This window comes from Myodes glareolus, chromosome 1 (assembly GCF_982192425.1).
Source record: "Myodes glareolus chromosome 1, mMyoGla1.1, whole genome shotgun sequence".
NCBI lineage: Eukaryota > Metazoa > Chordata > Mammalia > Rodentia > Cricetidae > Myodes > Myodes glareolus.
Genome location: NC_142026.1, coordinates 100,547,474 through 100,572,094, shown reverse-complemented (window position 1 = coordinate 100,572,094; position 24,621 = coordinate 100,547,474). Strand labels below are relative to the sequence as shown.

Here is a 24,621-nt window from a genome sequence, read left to right as displayed (position 1 = left end):
GCCGTCTGTGTTCTTTCTTTGTTCTGTATATTTAGTATTTGAACTGTATTGAGATGATGAGAGGTTCTTTCCTGTCTCGTCAGTTCGGGGCCCTAAATGCCTCCACTGTCTGCCTGGATCGGCATCTCCCTTCCTAATTCTGGGGAATTTTCTCTTGTAATTCCTTAAAATATTTTCTATGCATGTGGATCTAGAATCTTCTCATTTTATATCTGTTATCTGTAAGCTTGGTCTTTTTAGAGTGTCGTGTATACCTTGGACTTATTATTGTTTTATTCTTTTCCTTGTTTGCTGGCTGCAGTTCCTCTACTTTGTGTTCTCACTCAGAAAGTCTGTCTTCTCCTTGACCTGTCCTCTCATGGGACTTTCCACAGAGCTCTGTATTTGATTTACTAGGTTTTCCATTTCTAGCATTTCTGAGGTCCTTTTTATTCAGCATTTCTGTCTCTGTTGAATTTCTCTTTCATATCTTGCAGTACCTTCTTTACTTCATCCAGCTGTTCGTATTCTCAACCAGGAACTAATTTTCTGCTTTGAACACACTCCTGATACATCTGTGTTTATGATCATTCCTTTGAGTTTCTGCGTGTGACTTCCTCTTTCTCTCTCCAGATGCCATCACTGCAGTCTTAGTGGCTTTTGGGATAGTCATCTTGTCCTACTTTGTGTTTTTATGTTACTGCGGTAGAGTTTATCTATCTGTTACTAACTCTGAGCTTGGTATGTTTTTTACATCAGCGATACTTGTTTCCATTGAAGTATTTGACTTTATGTGGCAGAATTGAGTGTATAGTTCAGAAAATAGTTGCACAGCCCAGGAGCTCAGGGTGCTTGATGGAAACTCTGTTTTCCTCTAAGTAGGGCAGTAGCTTCAGTAACAATGATGACGGCTTCTTATTACCGCTGTATGAATATTGTCCTGCACAGTTGCTGCTGGTCTCCCTTTGTCTTCAGTACTGTTGGGGGTAAGCACCCCAGGACGGTATGGAGTATAAAGAGATTTTGTTAATAAGATTAGTCTTGGTAGGGAAGTAGGATATATAGAAAGATAAAGATTAACTATTGGATTTCCTTTCAAAAGAAAGAACTTGAGGTGGGTAAAATAGCTGGGAAGGGAAAGTTGGGATGCTGGTAGGGCTCACAGATTTTAGAGATTGTTAAAGCTGTGGGAGGTTTTGGTTAAGACTTAAAAAGAGAAGATAAAATGGAGAAAGAAGAAAAGAGGTAGGAATATGTGTGGGAGTGTGGGAGATGTATCTGCAGGGTAAACTGGGTGGAGAAGCGGAAGCAGGAGTCTACAATCTCCACAGAGCCCTGTATAAGCAAAAGCAAAACCATCACGAGGCATACACAAAAGTGGAAGGTAAATAGCGCAGGAGAAGAACCAAAATGAGTGAGTTGCTGGCACACTGGTGCTGATCTGATGGGTGAGGGTCTCAGCTCCCTCTGGCTATGGCAGTTCCACATGGTGCTGTGTGCAGAAGGGGGAGTTGGACCCCTTGGTCTCTGCAGCCTCCGTGTTCTGGGATTTCTGGCATGGGAGGAGGAGAGGTTATAAGTCCTTTTCTGAAGTTTCCTTGGATCTCAGCACTTGTGCAGGCTAGGTGGATGTGAGGAGCACACTTCCCTCTAGTTTCTGCTGATCTTTCAACACTAATACTTCATTGGGATTTCTTGACAGTACCCCCACGCCATACCCCTCACATTGTGCAGAGCAAACTCAGGGCTGTTTAGGTAGTCCACCAGGCTGGCCTTGAGCTTTCTGCACACCCTCCTAACATATTTGCCCTCTTCTCCCCCATACTTCTCCCACTACACTGGTCTAGCTCTTTATCAAACAGTCAAGCAGGCACACCTCTCAGGTTTGTCCTCATGCTGGATTTCTGTAGAGTGTCCTTTCCATAGATTATCTGAGTTAACATTCAATTTGGGAGCATCTTAGTTCACTGTCTTTATTTTAAGACATTTTGTTCTCTAGTCTGCCTAAACCAATAGCCTTTCTCTCTTCCCCTATTTTCTTATTTTGCTTTATTTTCCTTTCAGCTTTTTGTCACTAAGAAAGGATACAATCTATATTTATCTTTTTCTTATTTCAGTATTTCCTTGATAGGATGGGCGGTCTACAAAGACAAATTCATATCCTATTTTTTTACTTCCGTATCTTTAATGCCTTGAAAGTGCCTTGTATATTATACATGCTTAATAGAGACTTGTTAATAAAATTGAATTGTTTTATTTAATTATAATGTATGATTATAATTACTTATAATTTTATTGAATTATAATTAAACTATAATCAGTTTTATGTTATAAATTACAATACTGTAGATGTTATTTATTCTCAAACAGTGTTAGGAGCTTGGTCCCCAATGTGGCAGAATTAGGAGGCAATAGATCCCTGAAGAGAGGCTACATACAAGAAAATTAGGTCATTGAACATGGAGTCTCAGCGGGGATTAAGGCAGTTCTTAACCCTATTTACTTCTAGTAAGTGAGTGAGCAAGCTTGCATGCTCGCCACAGAGAAAGAGATGAACAGATGTTAGAAAGCAGCAGTCCCTTCCCTACCTCCTGGCTTCTGGTCTTGTCATGTTATCCCTTTCTTTAGCAATCTTGGGATTTTTGTGCTGTTTACCATGAGGTCTGGACAAGAGCTGGGCAGAAATTAATGCAAGCTTATGATCCCCCAAACTTATGAGACAGACTTCTTTTCTTCATTACTGTACCTAGACTCAAGTACAGTTTTAGCAAGGAAAACAGACTGGTGCCGAAAGTGACTGTGTCATCAACAGTAACTGTTTTTCCTTTATATGTCAGCTTGTCTTCACGCATTGGGTGAGCAGCTACAATATGGTGTACTGTAAAGAGGAAGGAGGTGTTTTCAACCCTTCACTAACCCTCAGTGTAAAGAGAAGAGTTTAACATTGCTCTGAAATGGAAACGAAACAGATTCAATTCGGTGTGTTAAGTGCTATAATATATATAAAAGGCTGTATGGAAATATCAAGGAAGAAATATATTAGTCCAAATATGTAATGAATGTTTGTAACAAAGAAGCATGAAAACACAACCTCCAAAGCATGCAAGTGATGGATGGGTGGGTGGGTCTTTCACTGTTCCCGCCCAGGGTCGTGGGTCCCTTCACTGTCCTACTCCATCATCCCTATGGCAGGGGATGGTGAATGTTTCTTATAAGGGGCATACACTAAACACTTTAGGCTTTACTCACTGTCTATTTTATAAACAATATGAGAACAGCCATAGATCATATATAATGGAAAGAATGTGCATGTGTTTCAGTTAAATTTTATTTAGTGGAAAGTCAATTTAGGTCAATAAAATAATGTCTTAATTACTTTTTTATTGCTGTGAAAAATTCCAACTACTAGAGACCAAGGATTCAAATGGCCCATGAAGGCCATTCTGTTTTAAACATCAGAGATAATATTCTGCCAACCCCGGTATGGAGTTACTCAAATTTCTGCTTGAGTATTTACTATCTATTGTATTAAAGAAAATTAATTCCAATTTATTTATAAACTCAGCTTAAAAATATTAGTCTGGACAGGAATTCTGTTTCCCTTATGAGAACTGTTATTTATTCTTGTTACTCATTGGAATAAGATGACAATATACAGACATAGTTGGTTCAGACATTAACATAGGGAATAAAGTCCATAAAGTTAAATTTTTTTTTAATTTTTGGTTTTTTGAGATAAGGTTTCTTTGTGTAATAGCTTTGGCTGTCCTGGAACTCTGTTTGTAGACCAGGCTGGCCTCAAATTCATAGAGATCCACCTGCTTCTGCCTCCTGAGTGCTGGGATTAAATACATGCATGACCATGCTTGGCTAAAGTTTCCTATTATAGAAAAATAAAGGAGTTCTGTCCACATTTGGACAATATTTAAATACCTAGTAGTCTGTGTCTAGCTGCTTATTCCAAAAAGAATGCTAAACTTGATCAAATAATGGGAGCACGGAAGCATTTTAGTGACAACTGCAGAGTTTTATATGATCCTATTAGGAAATTACTTTCAAAAATCTCTTCATAAGCTATTTAACTCTGTTGTCCTTTAGTTCGTCCATGCATAAAATTTAAAACAGTAATAGCCACCAAGATTTAAAAAGACTTAATGAATATTTGTCTTGTGCTTTTTGAAAGATGATAGACTTTAAGTTGTATGAAGTATTATTTTGTTAGAAGTAATTTTTTTGTGATTCTTGAAAAGTTACTCAGTGCTCGTGTGGCAACAGTACATTTTTATTATAATAATTACAAGCCATATCGCTAAATAAACATTTTGATGTTTATTTTTTTGATATTGGTACATGGAAGAGTTTCCTTTTAGGCCTCTCATGTTATTTAATGAGTTTGGAAGCACTTAGGCAGATTTCCATTGTTATTCTGGCTTTCTTTCCTTGAAGCTTTTTATTCCCCTATTTGAATATTTTTTGAAGTATTATAGTAATGTGTGGATGGTATCTATATTTGATATCTGCTTCCCTTTGCTTTCTAAAATCTACAATAGCTACTATTGCATTATGGTTAATTTAACCTTTGATATTGATTATCAGCTCCTTAGGTTTGTAAAAGATTATTGCTCTTATTTTCCCTTCTGATCATTTTTATGATAGTTCTTACAGAGAAATTCATGGTCATCTTTTAAAAAATGCCTGTTAGAAACATTTATGTCCAAATGGAAATTTCAGATGTTCAATGGATTAAATAATTCTCATGTTTTACTTTTCATACTTCTTCACTAAATTACCAAAATTCCTTTCCTGTCTTTTCCCGTGGTTGCTGTTTCTTCTTTCTTCTCCTTCTCTTTTTCTTTCCCTGTAGTAAGAGGCTGCTCATTCATTCCCAGCCATTTAGACCCAGAGTAATCACACAGAAACTATATTATTTGCCACTGTTTGGCCAATAGCTTAAGAGTATTGCTAGCTAGCTCTTACATCTAGAATTAATCCATCTCTGTTAATCTGTGTGTCTCCATGTGGTTGTGGCCTACTGGCAAGGTTCCAGCTGGCAGCTCTGTGTCTTTCCCCTCTGGCGGCTACATGGCATATTCCTGGCTCCACCTTCTTTCTCCCAGCATTAAGTTTAGTTTTCCTGCCTAGCTTTACACTGCTAAACCACTGGCTGAAACAGAGTCTTTATTAACCAATGGTATTCACAGCACACAGAGGGGAATCCCATATCACTTCTCCCTACCTTCCTTTTTAATCCTCCACCTCCCCTCTTTCTTTCTACCTTCTCTTGAGCAGACTTGAACTAAATCTTTCTGTCTCCATTTAGAGTACTGGATTACAGGCATACGTCACTGGATCTAGCTAAATCACCAAATTGTAAATTTTAAAGAAATAGAGAAATCATGATGTACCTGTCAACACACCTAGCTTCAGAGGATGCTGAGAGTATAGTTTAGCTACTATCCAATTACTGTGAAAGGAGAGAACAGCTTTTTGTTTGTATGAGACATAGTCTCAATATGTAGCACTGGCAGGCCTGAAACTTGCTTTGTAGGCCAGGCTGGCATTGAATTTACAGAAATATACTTTTCTCTGCTTCTTGGATTTTGGGACTAATGGATGTACCACTGTGCCTGGTCAGAGCAGCTTCTGATGGACAGATATTTATTTTTATCAGAGCACTTTTCTCCCTCCCTCCTTCTGGTAGGGTATTCCTGTGCATCTCAGGCTGACCTTGAGCTCACTAAGTAACACTGGCTGGTTCCCCGGGACCCATCCCCCTCTTCTTTCCTTGGAGCCACTGCACACATAGGTACAGAAACACATGCAGCCAAACACAAATACACATAAAATAATGAAGTAAAAATAAAATTATACGTTTTCTAAAATTATAAGTTTTCTTTCGTGGAGCCATCTGGAGACTTGCAGAGCTGAGGGAATCTATAGAATGTCTAGTTTTAAGTCTTACTTCAGAGATCTGTGTTCTGCCACTGCTGACCTTTGGTTTTGTGGCTTTTCTTTGAAAGCACACGCTGACTGCTTAACTCCTGCTCAGATACTGAGTAGACATAGAATGTCTCATTTGTGGCTGTGGGTGCCCCTAGACATGGAGAAAGATAGGAAGGTGGAGAAAAGAGGTAGAGATGAGGTGAGCGACGGAAGCGAACTGGGTTCTGGCTTTATGTTGTGAACATTTGGGTATGTTGCTGGCGACAGGAATGCATGCTACCGGGACAGCTTGGCTTAGAATTATGTTGATTTTATCTCATGACTTCGTATTTCTAGATGAAAAGTTGTAAGTCCTTTTGTTGGGTGTTCATTGAATTTAAAGGTATAAGGAAATGATGCATTCTCTGAAGAACATCATGATGGTGGTGGTCGAGGCCATGATCAACAAGTTTGAGGAAGATGAGACCCGGAGTCAGGACAGGCAGCGGCGACTGCAGAAGGAGGAGCGTGGCAGCTACTGCACCGACAATTGTTCCGACAGCGACTCCTCCTTCAATCAGGTGGGCTCTTCATTCCCCAGTCTTGTCTTAAAACAGTCTTTAATTTTCACTGGCTTACATGTATGCTTTCTCATTTTCTTTTCTGTTTTCCAATTTTAAGATTCAGAAAAAGTCAAACAGTAAAGCAATCTATTAGGATTTGGTCCATGAAATACAATTTTACAGAATTGTTTGTTTAATGAATAATTATATCTCAGATAATTTTTAGTCAAAATTATGTTTTGAATTAATAACAATAACAACAACAATATTAAGGGCTGAAATAAATCTCTCTAAGCATTAATCAAAGCAGCTTATTGTCAATTTTCATCAAAGTTTAACTGGCTGACATGTGGAGATAAAACGTTGATGATTTTTATGCATTTCTGGGTTGAAAGTGGCTGTGAATTGTCAGTATTGCACATTTAAAGTCTTGAAATGTAAAGCGGTTTGAGGTTAACCAGTCTGGTGTGGGGCACAGGACTAACCCTAGCCCTGTGGAGATTGAAGCAGGGCGATTGTGAGTTTGAGGCCACCTGCCTTATATACTGAGACCCTGTCCTAGGAGCTAAAAACAAACAAAAAGCAACTGAAACGTTCGAGATTGTGACGGTTAGTTTTAACTGTCCACTTGACACAGCCACGAGTCACCTGGGGTTGTCTAGATGAGATTGCCTTGTGGGTGAGTCTGTGGAGAGTTGTCTTGGATACTGATGTTAGTTGATACTAGAAGATCCAGGCCACTGTGGGTGGTGCCATTCCGCATGCAGAGGATTCCGGACTGTGTAAGTGCACAGAAAGCCATCTGGGCACAGGTACGCTGTACACTTAGTCCTTTCTGCTCCCAGCTGTGTGTGTGCTGTGACTAGCGGCTCCACTTCCTCCATCCGTGACTCCCTCCATGGTGGGCCATAACCTGTAATTATAAAGTAAAGCACTTTCTTCTCCGAGTTGCTTTATATCAGGATATTTTGTCACATCAACAGAAACTGGGGAGGAAGTCTTCACTTTCCTCTAACCAGGATATAGGTAGGCGTACCTGCCATTTGACTGCAGTAGAACTAGGAAAAGGTAGGCTTAAGACTAAATTAGTCCAAATGGAAGACAAGGAAGCAGCTAGACATGCGCCAGGAGCCCCCGGCAGGCATCCAGGCTAAACACTGTTTGTTCGTCGTCCAGCAATGATTTTGTTTTTGAGATTTGCAGAACTGAAAAGCAAGTCCAGGCCTTTAGGATCAGCTCTGCATCATTTGTCACAAGGCTCCACCAGTGAGAAGGCTCCTGCCTCTGTGGTGGATACAGACTGCCTCCCCACCTGTCTCAGGGCCTGGGCTTACTCTCTAATGCTGCAAAGAAAGAGCGGTGTAATTAGAAAGTAGGCCGTAAGCATCTTTCCAAAACTGACTCGAGGAGTTCAGACAAAACATGAATAAAAGATGCATAGCAGCCTCTGCTTGGATTGCATTGAGTGGAAAGGACTGGAAGTAGCCCAGGCAGACTTGGAGCTGCCATTGCATCTCTGGTCAGGGGAGACTGTGTCAAGCTGTGGGCTTCACACCCCAGACTGACTGCATGATGTGACAGAGGGTGTGATGGAGATTGGGGGCTTTCCATCTTAATTTCTTGTTGATGAGCTCATGGGAAGAAGATGAGTTAACTGCCTTTGTGGGGTTGGCTTAATTGCTTGACCTAGCTTCTTAAGAAATGAAAAGACAGAAACCTTCACCTTAGTGAAGTTCGCTCAGGAGCTCACTCTTTACTGATATTCCTTGGTTAATGAGCCCCTTTAATATCCTGAAACCCAAGAGAAGAAAAAACTGAAGCATTGTTAATACACTCCTCAAATGGAAGTATTAGGCCTAACTAAGCGGAATCAAGTGTGAGGAGTTCATCAGCTGCCAATTCCCAAATGCTGGTTATTACTAGTGACGGGAATAACAGATCTTTCAGGTTTTGACAGAACAGAGTCACAATTTAAAATATTTTTGTTTTTTAATTTTGTTTGGTTTGGATTCTTCAGAAGAAACCATGCCTTCAGATCTGTGGCTTCCTTTGGGATGCCCACAGGCAGTAGTCTAGTCTTCTAGCATCTTCTCAGTGAATACGACTGGTCCAGAAAAGACTAATTGGTTTGGAAGTGAACTCTGTCCGTGAGGACATTGTGGGATGCGTGAACTTTCTGAAACAAATGTATGAATGTTGGAACATCCCAGAGCTCGGAGAGGTGTGTGTTTATGCCTTGGCTTAGTAAAGAGATACTTTCCTCTGAAAGGGTCCTGACCCCAATCTTCCCCCGTGATCAGCTGTGTTCTCTTTTATGACTGTGAGGTTGATGATTAGTGGGAGGACCTTGGGGCAGCTCCCTCCTCTAGTTCATCCAGTTTATATATGCCAGGGACTACGTGTGGTCACACCAACCAGTGACCAGAATAGACCAAGGAAATGGCGATCTTTGCTCCTGACTTTTGCAGAACTGAGAAGTATCTTTTTCTCAGGGACTAGGGTCAGAGGTTCATCATTTGACTATAAAGTTCTGTTTGTTAGACGTTATTTACCATTAAGTCATCCGTCCCCCACATAAGCCACCTTAGCTCAGCCTCCTGATTAGTCTAGCTGGTCCTCACCTTTCCAGCTGCTAGCTCATTCTAAGAGAGCTGCTCCTGTTACCACTCACTGCTTGCTGCTGGACCCCGGATTCTTCTCTGTGGAAGCAAGGAGTTAGACTGTGCCTTGTAACAACTCCATTAAATACTGACATTGACATTCTCATTGATGCCTTCAAGATCACTGCTTGCTCTGGGCTGAAAATTGTATCTGAATTTTTCTTTTCTTTAATTAAAATGTAAAATTAGCATACAAAGTAATAAGTTTCTTCCTGACATTTTCATACACATGTCATCATACGTTGTTCTTATTATCCCCATTTCCTCAGCATCCTCTGTGCCTTTCTCTTGCTAGTCCCCTCCATTCTCATTCTCTCAAATAGTTTCTCTTCTACTTTCCCTTCTCCACTTTCATGACCTTCCCCCACACAAATTTGCGTGTAGATGTTGCAAATGAAAAAAAGTGTGGCGTTTGTCATTCTGAGTCTGGCTTATCTCTCTTAACACAGTGACTTTCAGATCTATGCATTTTTGTTCAGTATCATTATTTATTTATTCATTCTTTATGACTGAATTAAATTCTATTGTATTTACTACTTTCTGTTATCCATCTTTTGATAAACATCCAAGGTGAGTCATTTCTTAGTTATTAAAATAGAGCAACAGGAAACGTGTATACACATGAAGATGCAAAGTATCTTTGTGGTATGTTGACTTAAAGTTCTTGAATACATAATATTCTTAGGAGTACTATAGTTGGTACCCAAAGCAATGTGGTGAAGAAAGGCCTTGGTTTAGCTTGCAGCTCTCAAGTCATACTTCATCAGTGAGGGAAGCCAGGGCAGGAACCTGGAGGTAGGAGCTGAAAGCAAAGCCATGGGACAATGCTCTTTACTCGCTTGCTTTTCATGGCTTGCTCAGCCTATTTTCATATTCAACCCAGGGCTACCTGCCCAGAGGCAGCAGTGCCCACAATGGGCCAGGCACTCCCACATCTATTTCCAAGTAAGAAAATCCCCTATAGATTTGTCTACAGGGACCTCAATGGAGATAGAGATGCCCACAGCAGGCTGGGTCCCTTCATACCAATGATCAATTAGAAAATATCTCATAGACTTTCCCATTGGTCAATCTGATGGAGGAAGCTCCTCAGAGTTACCTCTTCTCAGATAACTCTCACTGTGGTTGTGTCAAATTGACAATAAAATCTAGGACAAAGACTAAACACTGTTTTCCTTTTTAGACCAATTGTTTTGACCATTTTTTTTTGTTCTTGCTCAGAAATGATTTGTTCAGTTTCTTCTTTAAGACATATAAACACGTCTCAATTCCTCTTGGAAGCTTCTTACGGTTACGGTCACACCTGTTACCAACAACAGATCCAAGTGGTCCTTTGCAGATCAGGTCACAGGTTCTGCTTAATACCCTCAAGGGTTGTCATCCAGGACCTGTTTAGAGCTACTGAAAAGCCAGCGCATAGGTACTGTAGCAGACACCTGCAGCAGACACTTCACATGCGCTGGTTAAGTACGTTCTAGTGAGTTGCTGTGGCTATTTATATCTATCCAATGATAAGAGATAATACAAAAAACAGAACTTAATATAGTGCAGGTCAGCTTTAAGTCAGGCACTAGCCATATTCTGAATGATATAACAAAGAGTTGTATAATATTTAAAAGCATTTTTCAGGAGAAACATGGCTGTGTTTAGGAAGACAAGGGAGTTTGATAGAGTTGGAAACAGATTGAAACTATGTTTTGTCTTTTCTTTCTTTTTTTCCTTTGTATGCTTTTGTGTATGTGCTTGTATGTGCATACTCGTGTGTACGTGCATGTATAGTGTTAAAGACTGAATCTAGAGCCTTGCACATGATAGGAAAGGGCTGTGCTACTGACCTTCACCTCTAGTCCAAGGTTACGAATGAAGTAGAATTGAGGAGGACAAATACAGTGGAATTAATTGGGTGTGAACTCTCATTTAAGAGGTGTGTATTGACCTAGACACCAATCTATGAGTATAGCAGAGTATCTCTAGGCATCATTACATTGACATTATTTTTTTCTCCAATCATGTTTGGTTCTATTCTAGGTCTTTGAATCAGCCAGCCTGTGGTTCTGACGCTCCAGGGACTCTCAGGGGTGGGTTTACTCTTGTGGCATGGGTCTTAGGCTAGACCAGTTATTAAGCGGCTTCTAATGGAAACATACAGAGATCCTCAGTCAGATGTTAGGCTGAGCTCAGGGAATCCTGCTAAAGAGAGGGAGAAAGGATTGTAGTAGCCAGGGGGTCAAGGGCATTGCAAGGAAAGCCCCAGAATCAACTCACCTGGGCTCATAGGAGCTTACAGAGTCTGAATCAGCAACCAGGGAACCTGCATGGGAGTGATGTAGGTCCTCTACATATATGGGACAGTTGTGTTGCTTGATCTTGTGAAACTCCTAATGGTAAGAGCAGGGGCTCTCTGACTCTTTTGCTGGCTTTTGGGACCCTATTTCTCATACAGGGTCACCTTGCCTGACCTTATTACAAAGGGAGGTGCTTAGTCTTTCTACAACTTGATATGCCTAGTTTTGTTGATATCCATGGGAGGTCTGCCCTTTTCTGAACAGAAATGAAAAGGGAGTGCATTCGGCGGTGAGGCATAGAGAGGTGAGGGGAGGGAGTGGAACTTGGAGGAGAGGAGAGAGACAAAGTTACATTTGGAATGTTAAATAATTAAATAAATAATGCTTGGGACAAAATGACAAACAAAACTGAAAAAAACTGTGATTCTCAGGACAATATATAGAATGTGATTTTAAAAAGAGATTGATGTGGGAATCTCCTGTGTGTGCTGTGATTACCATTAATGAATAAAGAAACTGCTTTGGACCTATAGCAAGGCAGAACTTAGGTAGGCAGGGAAAGCTAGGCTGATGCTGGGAGAAAGAAGGGCGGAGTCAGAGGGATGCCATGGAGCCACTGCCAGAGTCAGACATGCCGATAATCCACTGTCACATGGCAATACACAGAGTAATAGAAATGGGTTAAATTAAGATGTAAGAGTTGGCCAATAAGAAGCTAGAGTTAATGGGCCAAGCAGTGATTTAATTAATACAGTTCCTGTATGATTATTTTGGGTCTAAGCAAGCTGGGTGGCCAGGAAGAACAAGCGGCCCCTTGCAACAAGAGATGTCTATGCTGTAACTACTGTGTATACTGTGGCGCTTAAGCCTCTGCTAAAATGTAAATATTATCCAAAGCATTATTTACTTGTGGAGATTAAGGAGGCACCTAAATAAGAGAGCTGCGAGGTAGAAATTGATCATAGCCATTCAGGAGAGGAACCTTCACAGCTCATCTCAAAGAACTGCGGAGACATATATTTCAGGATGGGAACGGAGCAACGCTTTGACTTGACAGAGCATGCGGTATATGTGAGATTCTATTACACTTTCTATGAAAGGTTGGATGAATGTTTTGGGGGATTAGGTTCGAATGGTTGATGAGGATCAGATGAAGACAAAGGTTATATTTTATTCATTGTTTATAGATCCTAGCTATAAAACTGGAATGTTGAGTAAACAAATATTCAAGACAAAGAACACTCAGTGGCAAGCTGGGTTGGGCTTTCCCAGCAAAGGGAAGTCATTTCAAGGTTTTAGAGAGAAATGGCTTCGGGAGGATTTCCATGTGGTTGTAAGTGTGAGCGCATGGCAGGGCATGGTCATCAGGAGACACGCTGGAAGGTTGTCATTTGTTTAAAGAAGCAGTGAGTGTTGGGCCGAGGCAGATTGGTACTGTAAAGAGGAAAGGGCTGGTGTAGGAATTATTGCAGAAGTAGAATCCATTCGCTTGATCGGCAGAGTCTAGAAGTTTGTGCAGATAGTGTCAGAACTGACGTTGTAGCTGTGGTGTTTAACTCAGATGGCTCGGGAGATTGCTGGTGCCATGAGCTTGGTGTTGGGATTAGAGCCAAGAGTCGTGTGTCAGATATAGTAAAGGTAGTCTTTTCAGATCAGATACTACTAGTATGACAAATAGCAACATACGCCAGTTCCCATGATGGGAAAGTCTGTGTTAGAGCTAATGTGGTATGGGTCACCTGTGAAGTGTAATGGTAGGTAGTAAAGTAGGTGACGCCTGAGGTGGTTCATGGTTTCGGTGTCTGTAGAGGCAGAATGGTTTGTCAGAGGAGATATTAGGGGCTTTGGTATTTTGTTTTTATTGGACTTTTAAATTAATTAATTAGCTTTAGTATGTCTAGTCAGGATTTTGCCATGAAGCTGGCCTTGAACTCCTGAACTGGCTCCATCAGTCCAGCATGGCTGAGCTTGCACTTGTGTTCCACTTTGCCCATAGGGACTTGAGGAGGGGTAAATCTCATGGCAGGAAGGAGGGCTCATTAACTGTTTGAATGATCGCAGGAAGTTCAAGATGAGTTGAACTCTAGGTGGTGGCACATGCCTGTGGCCCCTGTACCTTGGGAGGGCAGGCAGGAAGAGCAGGACTTCACAAGCCCAGCGTTGGCTAAATAAACAGTGAGCTCAGTTAAGTGCTGCCTCGGCTGTAGAACCTTTCCCGAAGAAGCAAAAAATTAAAGATCTTTAAATTTGGTGTCTTGGTTACTTTTCTATTGCTGTGGTAAGACACCATGATGAAGGCAACTTATAAAAGAAAATTATTTAATCTGGGGATCACAGTCATCATTGCTGGGAGCATGGTAGCTGGAAGACATAGCCCTGGAGCAGTGGCTGAGAGCTCATGCCTTGATATACCAGCACAAGGCAGAGAGAGCTAACTGGGAGTGGGCTGGGCTTTTGAAACCTCAAATCCCTCCCCCAGTGACATACCTCCTCCAACAAGGCCACACCCACTAACCTTTCTCAGATAGTTCCACCAACTGGAGACCAAGTATTCAAATGTATAAACCTATGGAGGCCGTTCCCCCAGTCAAACCATCACATTTGATGACTAAGAGTTGATCAGAGAATTGTGGTGAAGGAGGAGGCAGGAAGTTGAGGAAGTACAATGTTAGTTGGCCTTGACAGTCTTGTGAAATATACGAGATTTCAGTCTCTGGAATATTGCACATAAAGAGACTAAAACATGAAGTCTTTGTTACAGCGACTACTTAAAGGATTATCTTTTTAATTGACTGCTACTCAGCATACTACTGCTTGTCTCGGCAACTGTAACAGAATGTCCAAGTAATTGCTTGCTCACCGTTTGTCACAGCTGTTAGGGAACTTGTAACTGTATTGCAGATAAGAATGGATTAATGTGGGGATCAGTGAATTATCTTTTCAGATTTCTTCTTAAATAGGCTGTTGTAGGTGAAAAGCAGTTACCTCGTTTTCTTATACAGAGCTCAGAAATGTAAAATTTTGAAAATTTGAATAATGATAAAGCAAAGCACTCAGCCCACAGATGCAGTGATGCTGCAGGGAGGTATTGGGACTCAGGATGGGAAGTGGGAGTTAAGGGTAACATGGTTAGAGGAAGGAGCGGGGATTTAGAACTCTGAATATAACTTCTATCCTGCATCCTGACATGGTTTGTCCTTGTTTCCTTTCTTGACTAAAAGCAGTTTGGGGAGAAAAGGGTCCATTTGGCTAACTCGTCCCATCATAGTCTGCTATTGTGGAAAGTCAGGGTAGGAAATCAAGCAGGAGCCATGGAGAAGAGCTGCTTCCTGCCTTGCTCCTCTTGCCTTGCTTAGCTGGGCTTTCCCACATCCATCTTTGATCAAGAAAATCCCCATAGGCCAGTTAGATGGCAGCAGTTTCTGAACTGCCAGCAATGATGTCATGCCGTCACAGAGCGGTAGTGTAGAGGGTGTGGTGGGTGCAGGTGGATCGCCACTGTGTCACCAGGGAATGCTCGAGCTGAGGTCTAAGTGGTAAGTGGGCCACTGCAAAGTTCTGGGGAAGCCTATGGGTGTTTGATAACCCTTTTTCTAGATGGAGAGTTTTACTTCAGGGTTTTTTCACCATTACAAAGGCTAAGGAGAGTTTGGGGAACAGGGTCACACAGGAGGGTGAGCAGCAGTGTGGTTATGATACAGGAGGGTGATGGGCAGTGAGGCTGTGACACGGGAGGGTGACATCAGTGCGGCTGTGACACGGGAGGGTGACGGCAGTGCGGCTGTGACACGGGAGGGTGACATCAGTGCGGCTGTGACACGGGAGGGTGACGGCAGTGCGGCTGTGACACGGGAGGGTGACATCAGTGCGACTGTGACACGGGAGGGTGACATCAGTGCGGCTGTGACACGGGAGGGTGACGGCAGTGCGGCTGTGACACGGGAGGGTGATGGCTATGCCTGACTTTGTATTGTTTGCTGTGTGCTATTTTTGCTTTATTCATATCACATTTCTGGGTATATGATGTGTTTTTTTTCTTTCTAATCTCTTTTGAGTCTTACAATGTTCTGTACAGTATGGTAGCTCAACAACAGACTCATGTACAGAAAATGTCAGTATTCTGTAGGGAAATTTCAGTTCTGATGACAAAACTACAGGAAACAAAGTTACAAGTTTCTGCAAATCTAAATAGATCACCTTTCTCTTGTTTAGAGTCTATAGTGTGCCTGAAGTAACGTTAACACAGTCATTTATCTGTCCTTCCAGAAGTCTAATAAATAACTCTGTGTTCTATTAATTCTCTTCCAGAGTTACAAATTCTGCCAAGGAAAACTACAGCTGATTTTAGATCAGTTGGATCCTGGGCAACCGAAAGAGGTAAGCTTAAAGGAGAGCTGCTGTGTCAGGAAGGTACCAGGCACTGGTCTTTCTGCAGTCAGCAGTAGCCGGCTGTTCTGGTTGTTGTGATAGTGATGGTGTTTTTGTTTGTTTTTCTTGTTTGTTTTGTTTTTTAGGTGCTAGACCTTTATTATTATAAGCAATCTTGATTAGCTTTTCTGTCTGAACTGGACACTCACTTTGTGTTCACTCACTCCCTTCATCCCTTCTTTCTCTCTTTTCCTGTGTGTTCTGTGTGCATGTGGGATTTGTGTGTGTGTGTGTGTGTACGCGCACATGTGTGCGTGCATGTGTGTGTGTGTGTGAAATCCCTAGGTCAACATCACTTGTCATCCTTTCTTGCTTATCACCTTACTTATCTATTTATTTATTTTTGAGATGGTCTTTTTCTGAACCTGGTGCTCCTTGACTGTCTGAACTGACTGTCTGTGAACTTCTGGTTTCCTCCATTGCTGCCCTTCTACCCCCAGTGTTAGAATTTCAGGCATGCACAACTGTGCCTGGGCTTTTATGTGGATCCAGGAGACTCCGCACCATTTTCCCCAGCTTCAGTTTGAAAGGGATAAAGCTGTGTGTGGTTGTTATCCCTTTTTAGTATTTTATCATTAAGAAACCTAGTGCTTACTTCATTTTAGAAAATGTGACCATCTATTTAAAGATTGTTTTTCAATAGATAACGTGGTATACTATCATGTAGAATGCCTTGAAATAAGTACATACTGGATAGTAACTAAGTTAAGATAGTAAGCATATATATTACCAACCATACTTAGCCTTTTTAAAATCTTTGATTGAGTAGCTTACATTGTTTCCTGACAAGTTTTTAGGATTAGAATATTGTATACATATGCATTGGGTTGTACAATAGATCTTATTCACTGCAACCGATATTTTGTAGTTGACAAACATCTCACTAGTTTTTATGCATGAAACTTTAGCAGTTTATTAGAAAAAAAAGAGTTTGGGGAGGTGATGTAGGAGGGTCTTCTATCTATCTGTTGCTTTCATTGGTTAATTAATAAAGAAAACTGCTTGGCCTGATAGGTCAGAACATAGGTAGGCAGAGTAAACTGAACAGAATGCTGGGAGAAGGAAAGCAGAGGCAGGCAGATGCCATGATTCTCCTTCCTGAGATGGATGCTGGCTAGACTCATGCCGGTAAGCCATGACCTTGTGGTGGCATACAGATTATTAGAAATGGGTTAGTCAAGATGTGAGAGTTAGCCAACAAGAGGCTACAGATAACAGGCCAGGCAGTGTTTAAATGAATACAGTTTCCATGTAATTATTTCAGGTAAAGCTAGCCAGGCAGCCAGGAGCCGGTTGGGATGAAAAGCAGCCCACTGCTCCTTTACAGGGAGGATCAGCAAGTGAAGTGCTTGTCAAGACCCCTGATGATCTGAGTTCAGTCCCTGGACCCTCATGGTAGAAGGCGAAAGCTGAGTCCTGTAAGTCTTCTGACTTTTGTGCACAACCCCACACCCATACACATCCACTCTCCTACGTTAAATAAGCAAGCAAGCAAACAATGGAAAAACATTTAAAAAGAAGAAAATTTTGAGGAAGCAATTATATTAAATTTTATCTGTTCATATTTTGAAAGGTTTTAGAGACTACTATTTATTGATGTCTTGTTTTATTAGAAAGTCAGTTTGAATTAGAAACTATATCAAATTTTAAATGTAATAACATAGTAAACATTTACTTCTAAGTGTTCCTAATCATATATTTTACATATTTTATGGAAAATAAGCTTGTAATAAACTAAGTGTACTTAGTTTATTAAAGGGAATTTAATACGGCTTCATTTTTAAAACTATGCTTAGTGAAGGAAAGAAAGAGGTTTGCATGCACTATTTCCTGGGACTAGCACCATGTGAAATCCTGTGAGGGAGTTTGATTTTTATGTTGCTGATTGGGAAAAACAAATTTTATCAAAGCAAGTGAATAAAAGGTGAACTGAGCTTTGAAAAATACAGCAGTGTGCAAAAAGAGATGAAAAAAGAAATTAACCCAAGAAGAAAAATTCATGGGCTGTAACTCATATGAAAATATTTGTTTGTAAGGCCCTAAAAGCACACAGCAGGAATGGAAGACAAGTGCAGCTACTTCTCTATTGCTGTGACGAAACAACCATGGCAGCTTATAAAAGGAAGCATTTGATTTGGCTCACGGTTTCAGTTCATAATGATGGAGTGAAGGAACAGCTGAGTTTTCACATCACAAAGAGGAGAGAGAGAGGGAGAGGGAGAGGGAGAGGGAAAGAGAGAGAGAGAGAGAGAGAGAGAGAGGGAGAGGGAGAGGGAGAGGGAAAGAGAGAGAGAGAGAGAGAGAGAGAGAGAGAGAGAGAGAGAGAGAGAGAGAGAGAGATAGAGAGATATCACTGTGAACCACAGGAATCTTTTGAAACCTCGAAGCTGACCCCCAGTGACATACCTTCTCCAGCATGTTTCCTAATCTTTCTCAAACAGTTCCAACAACTGGGTGCCAAGAATTGAAGTACATGAACTTTTGGGGGCCATTCTCATTCAAACCACAACAATCAGTACAGATAAATTATTTTGGAAATAAGTGTTTTGCAAGAGCAGGAGAACAATTGCATACGGAAATAGAAAATCAGAACTAATTGGACTTAATGCTTACAAAGCCAAGGAAAATTATAACCTTTGCATATTATAAATAAATCTTTCTTTTGGAATTGCTTATCTTAATTACATTTTAAAAGTTTCTCTAGTGGTCCTAATATGTGGAGACCAAAAGTCTATAGTTGGTCATATTTTTCTTATAGAAAGTATAAAAGTAAATTTAAAAAAATTAATGAATTTCTTTTTTAGACTGTTGAACTCCTGTATATAGCACGAGCTGGCTACTTTCACTCCTGTCCACTCCCTATTCATCAGCTTCTCCCTAAAATCTATTACGTTTATTTGTGTCAATTTGAGAAACAGTTTTTTTTTGTGATATATATGTAGCCTATATATATATATAGGCTAATAAACTAGCTTCAATGAGAACAATACTGAGATTCATCCTGAATGAGCATCTTTGAGTTTGTGTCATAGAATTGAATTTACCTTTTAAAATTTAGTTTTTAAAAACTTTTTATTGATTTACTTTTTCTTTGGCAATGGCATACAAGTTTTTTTTTAAATGTAGTTTCGTTACTTACCCCACCCTGTTTTCTCTCCTTCTCACCACTGATATAACCTTTCCTTACTAAATCTCTTTTCCTATATTCATGACTTTTGATTTTGTTTTGTTTCCCTCTGACTGTGGTCCTGGATTTGGGTCTGTCTACTGCAGTCTGTGGGCTCAGTAGTGGACACAAAACTGGGTACTATGCATTTCTTTCTGTCAGAGTCTGTTGACAATTCAGTGAGTGCTAGGGCTCCATGAGCTCCTCTCACATCCGTAGCTGACCGTGGGTATGATTGGTCTTGTAGAGGTCATGCAATTTCTTTCCATGGCTGTGCCTTGCTTAGCAGATGCTATTCCATAACTCTTCTCCTCATCTTCCTGCTTTCTTGCCCCTGAATGTGATGATTCCCGAGCCTTACGGAGGTGGTGCAGATGTTTTGTTTAGGACTGATCTCTGCTGCCACGTGTTCTCAGTGTCTTGTGCAGCCGTGGGTGTCTGCACTGACCTCTCACTGCAGAGAGCTGCTCTTCTGATTAACTGTACACTAGCATTTGTGGGTCCATTCCTGGTTGGGCCGCTTGAGGCAGGTCATTTGGGAAGGTGTCCTGGATGAAGGTTTTTTAAACCTTAGACTTTTGGGTATAGCTTTAGGTATATCTTTGAATATGTTATTTAGTCTCAATTTTCCAAGAATTATTTTCCAGAAAAGTTTCTGTTTAAATGAATAATTCTAATTTATCCTATTGAAATATAAGATATCAGAGAATACTTTATTTTCCTTTTGGCATTTTGCATTCTGCTTTATTTTCTTGATTATTAGTAAAAATACTAAATTAAATTAGATATGAGACTAAACTACTTTTATGAATTGCAAATTTTGTCTTTAAATTGATTACTTGTAAATATATTCTTGCTTAGAGACCTTTCTCCTGGATAAATTTCAAATAGTAAATTCTTAATGGGATTTTATTCAAAAAGTTACCAGGAAATGAGGAATTACTTAACATTGGATGCTTCTGATTTTTCCATCAGAATATTTCTTTCTAGTCTTGCTAATGCCCATCATGGGTGTGTTTAGGAGCTTTTCCCATGGGACTCTATAGCACTCTGCGTATCCCCCTCATCTGAAACAATTGAGTCTGTGATGGAGGTCTCTGCTGCCTCTCTGTCACTCCCTGGGTTTGATTTGTATCAAGTGACCAGAGTTTGGGTAGAACTTGGCCTTGCTGTGTTGGTTTTTAGTAGCCGTGGGAGTGCATTTGAAGCTATGTTCTACTGAAGCAGAACCTTCTCCACTTGTGTCCCTTGGGTCATAGTGTTTGGGGGGAATTGTGATTAGATTCTGTGGTGATTAGGAATAGCCTTTTTGGAGGAAGGCAGAAATTCCATTTTGCATTTCACTGCTGAATTAGCTTTTCTACTTCAGTGGCTAAAAGGCCAGGAAGCATGATCCAGCAGAAAGAAGAAAAAGGTTGATGAGATTGTTCCTGGGAGTTGTTCACGGAGGCTGGCATGGAAATGCTTTTCCAGGGGCTCTGCGGGCCGTGCTCTGGATTTAAGTCTGGCAACCTGTAGAAGCTCCAGTGGGAGGGAGGCTTGTGAGGATGGGATGTCCAGGATGAGGCTCCCGGCAACTGCTGCTCGGTGAGTCCAAAGCGGCCACCGTCCATTTCTCTTGGCTGTGACACAGTCGCGGTGCACGTTTGGTTTCAGATTTTGTCACAGAAGACAGCCTGTTTTTTCTTTCTCTGTTTAGCACTTAGTTTATGAAAAACTGTTCTTCTGAGTTATTTTATAAAAGGATGTCTGATTCTCAAAAGCGACTCATCAACACATAGTTTCTCTGGCTCGTCCTTTTAGTGGTATGTTTAATGTTATCTTGGAGAATTGAAATTCTTCTAGCATTAACAACGCAGTTGTTTTAAAATCCATAGGTGAGATACGAAGCTTTACAGACGCTGTGCTCAGCCCCTCCATCCGATGTCCTGAACTGTGAAAACTGGACCACCCTCTGTGAAAAACTGACCATGTCTCTGTCCGACCCAGATCCTGCGCTCACTGTAAGGAGACGGCCGTGAATCGCTCTTTTTGACCTAAGTGGAATTTCATCATTTTCCTTAGTAGCTCAGCTGTGGAACTTCAGTTTAAGGTTTAAATCACAAGCGAGACAAGAGGCAGGTAGTCATGGGAAAACAGGGTATCCGGATACATCTGTCTGTTATAAATCACACTCTTCCATCAGTGGGAATACTATTAGACTAGTGACAGAATCGATTTGGGAACACTTTTGTTATTTATATCAAAAGAAAAAGATGTAACCAGGCAGTGCTGGTGCACACCTTTAATTCCAGCACTTGGGAGGCAGAGGCAGGCGATCTTTGTGAGTTCAAGGCCAGCCTTTTTCACAGAGTGACTTCCAGGACAGCAAGGGCTGTTACACAAAGAAACCCTGTCTCGAGAAAAAAAAGAAAAGCATGCTTGCCTAGTATTTAGATGCAATTCAAAATTACAAACCCCAAAAAGTATTATACACTTCTATAAAAACTTTGATATGAAAACAAAGAGATATTTTAGGGTCACCTTTAGCATTTCAAAGCTAAGAAGAAATACAGTTGTCAGTTTGCCTGTCCCCGCCCCCTATATGTGAGGGAAGAGAATCATGTCTGAATTTATTTTCTTTATTTTAAAAGTGATAACTTTATTAACGTGGTAAAGTTACTGTGCCACAAGGTTCAGCTCATTACTTGGGTTCACAAATTACAAACGGTTGTTAGAAAGACAACTGCAGATCGGATCAAATCGTTTTGGACAAATGACTTCCTTTTGTTTTAAGTTTTTGCTGCATTTAAATTGCCAGCTACACCATTGCTGTTCTATAGAACTGTTATGTGTGACTGCCTGAAGCCTGTGGCATTTGAAAAATGACAGATTCTTATGAGTTTCTGCAGCTATGAACATGGACTTCAAACGCTTAACAGCCTTTGTTCAGTGGGAATGTCTTAGAGATATCGGAAGATATCATTAACCATCTGGGGACCTATTTCCTGTGAAAATATCAGCCTGGGTGATATAAACAAGGTTATTAATTTTGTTCCTGTAGATTAGAAAACGTGAGGCAAGATTGTTTTTATTTAATGGCAGCTTGTATTTCGCTCGTGAAATTACTCTTCCCCTGATATTTTAGTGGTTTATAGGACAACGAAGGGACGGGCACCATTGTAATGCCTGCTAGTGTCAGGCACATCTTAACTTGATTTGGTTCTCATTCAGTTTATTCTTTTGTATTTTTCTCCATGAGTTTTGATAAATTGAAAGTTAAAAATTTTATGTAGTATTTTTTTTTCTAATGAATAGGCACCGTTCTTAGAAAACCTCTCAAATGTTTACTAAATATAAGGAAACAATTCCTGGATTTGGAAACATTAGCTCTTGAAGTGGAGTGTTGCCGATGGGCCTGCTGCTGGATGACACCATTACCTAAGACTGTAGAGTCTCTCTGCAAGGCTTCATCCTCATTCACAGTGCCCACTGACCTGCTTTCTGCCCCTGCTGTTACCAGGTTTCACAGCCATGCATTTTTATCATCTCTCTTCCTATTAGTTGTGGTTAATTTTACTTTCAGTCACTGAACAAGAATATGCCTTTTAAAACAGACACGCCCATCTCCTGGGTTTCCACAGTGTGTTTTGTGTTTATTTTCTGTTTAAATGTATAAAGTGCTTCATCTGTGCTGTTGTAAAAAGCTTAGGTAAGAATGTGCTGTCTCATTTCTGTAGGACCGGATTTTAAAGTTCTATGCACAGACTTTTACGCTCTCACCATTACACATGACCAAGGAAATTTATACAAGCTTAGGTATGTTTATTACATCACTTCTAATGCTTTCTCTTATGTGTACTTAAGAAACATGCATAAGACATGACATTTTCCAGAAACATTATGTTGTATAATGACTATATATCTTCATCTTTCTTTTCAGCTAAATATCTGGAGTTATACTTTCTTTCTAGAGAAAATCACATTCCTACTCTTGCAAGTGGAGTAGACATAAGCAGTCCTGATGTGACCCGCTTACTGAAAAAGGTATCCGTTTCCTGCAGTGCACATTATGAAAGGTAGATCTATTATTTCAGAATTACAGTATCGTGAGAGCTTTTGTACACGTCTTACAGGTTCGCCTTCTGAATGAGTATCAGAAAGAAGCTCCATCCTTTTGGATTCGACACCCAGAGAAGTAAGTTCCTCAACTCAGGCGATGTAAGGCAGTGCCCCTCAGGTGTTTCAGAGACAGAAGGGAACTTCCATGGTTAATGTGCTGCTTAGGGTTTGTCAGCCTGATACAGAGTAGAATCACCCAGGAAAGGAAACCATCAGCTGAGGAACTGCCTTCATCACATTGGCCTATGGGGCATTTTCTTAACTGCAAATTGATGCAGGAGGGTCTCCTGTGGACAGGGCTTTCTGTAGGCTGTGGACTGGGCTGGGTAAGAGAAGTGTGCAGTGAGCCAGAGGAAGCAGGCTTGAGGGTGTAAGTCAGTAAATAGTACCTCCATGGTGTCTGCCCGAAGCTCCTGCCTCAAGTTCGTGTCTTGATGAAGTATAACTGGTAAGCAAACGCGAACCTTTTCTTCTTCAAGTTGCTTTTGGGCATGGTGTTTATCCCAGCAACATAGACGCACACTAGGACAGAGGTATTAATACAGTTTTTCTTTGGTGTATGCGTTCTTGTTAGCCATACAAATGGTCCTACCCAAGTATTGTTTTTATGTTACCAACAACATTGTGAAAGTAGGATGCTGAGGTCCTGGGTTCTTAGTGATGTTTGCTACTTTGGACAAGTTTCTTAAAATATTCTGATATGATTGTAAGAGCATCTGCAAGTCTCAAACTGAAAGTTACATCTGGAGACTTGAGTATTGAAGTAGAAAGAACGTAGGTTTTTAGAACAGAAAAACTGACTGTGATTCTTAATCTCTACCGTTTATAGAAAATAAAAACGAAAAGAAATTCTAAAGATTAAATTCCACATTGTTATTCCAGAAGGATAAGAACATCACTGTTCCCATGTACCCTAACCATTATTTGTTTACTTTTCAAAATGATTTTTTTCCCCAAAATCTAAGGTATATGGAGGAAATTGTGGAGAGCACTTTGTCCCTGTTATCAGTAAAACATGATCAAAGCCATCTTGTCTCACAGAAGATTTTGGATCCCATCTATTTTCTCGCATTAGTTGATACTAAAGCTGTGTGGTTCAAAAAATGGATGGTAAGGAAAAATTGGTTCTTCTCTCTGATTTTAGTGACTAGCCGGCTCTATGTGCCTGAGGTATGCTGAATTCTAATTGATTTGCTGCATATGTTAATCCTTTTACCTGTACACAGATGGAGTAGTGGTAGGGGCCACTGCCTTGTTCGGGGGTGTCAGATATAAGGCATGGGGAAGATATTTTGCTCAAAATGTTTTGCTTGGTGAAAGTCAGGATGGGATTTTTATGGAGTGATCTATTTGAGTCTATTCAAGATGAATGATCTATCAAGGATTGTAATTTCCATGAATCTAAACCTATAAAAATATAAATAACGGTGGCAGGTACAAGGATTCAGGGCTCATTTTTCTTCGGTTTAGAGCATTGGTTTTTCAATACACTTCCTAATGCTGAGACCCTTTAACAG

The 24,621-nt window shown here is 40.6% G+C and overlaps 1 protein-coding gene across 2 annotated transcripts in view; it reads left to right on the top strand.

Moving 5' to 3' along the window:
• Positions 1–24,621, top strand: part of Tbc1d32 (TBC1 domain family member 32) — a 207,107-nt gene that overhangs the window by 4,751 nt on the left and 177,735 nt on the right. For both annotated transcript variants that reach the window (XR_015739040.1, XM_048425064.3), the window contains exons 3-9: positions 6,305–6,482; positions 15,718–15,786; positions 20,881–21,006; positions 22,723–22,801; positions 22,926–23,029; positions 23,119–23,180; positions 24,070–24,214. Coding sequence is in view for 1 of the 2 variants with exons in the window: in XM_048425064.3 (XP_048281021.3) it covers positions 6,305–6,482; positions 15,718–15,786; positions 20,881–21,006; positions 22,723–22,801; positions 22,926–23,029; positions 23,119–23,180; positions 24,070–24,214 (763 nt within the window). In the remaining variant the exon portion in view is untranslated. The remainder of the gene's footprint in view (positions 1–6,304; positions 6,483–15,717; positions 15,787–20,880; positions 21,007–22,722; positions 22,802–22,925; positions 23,030–23,118; positions 23,181–24,069; positions 24,215–24,621) is intronic.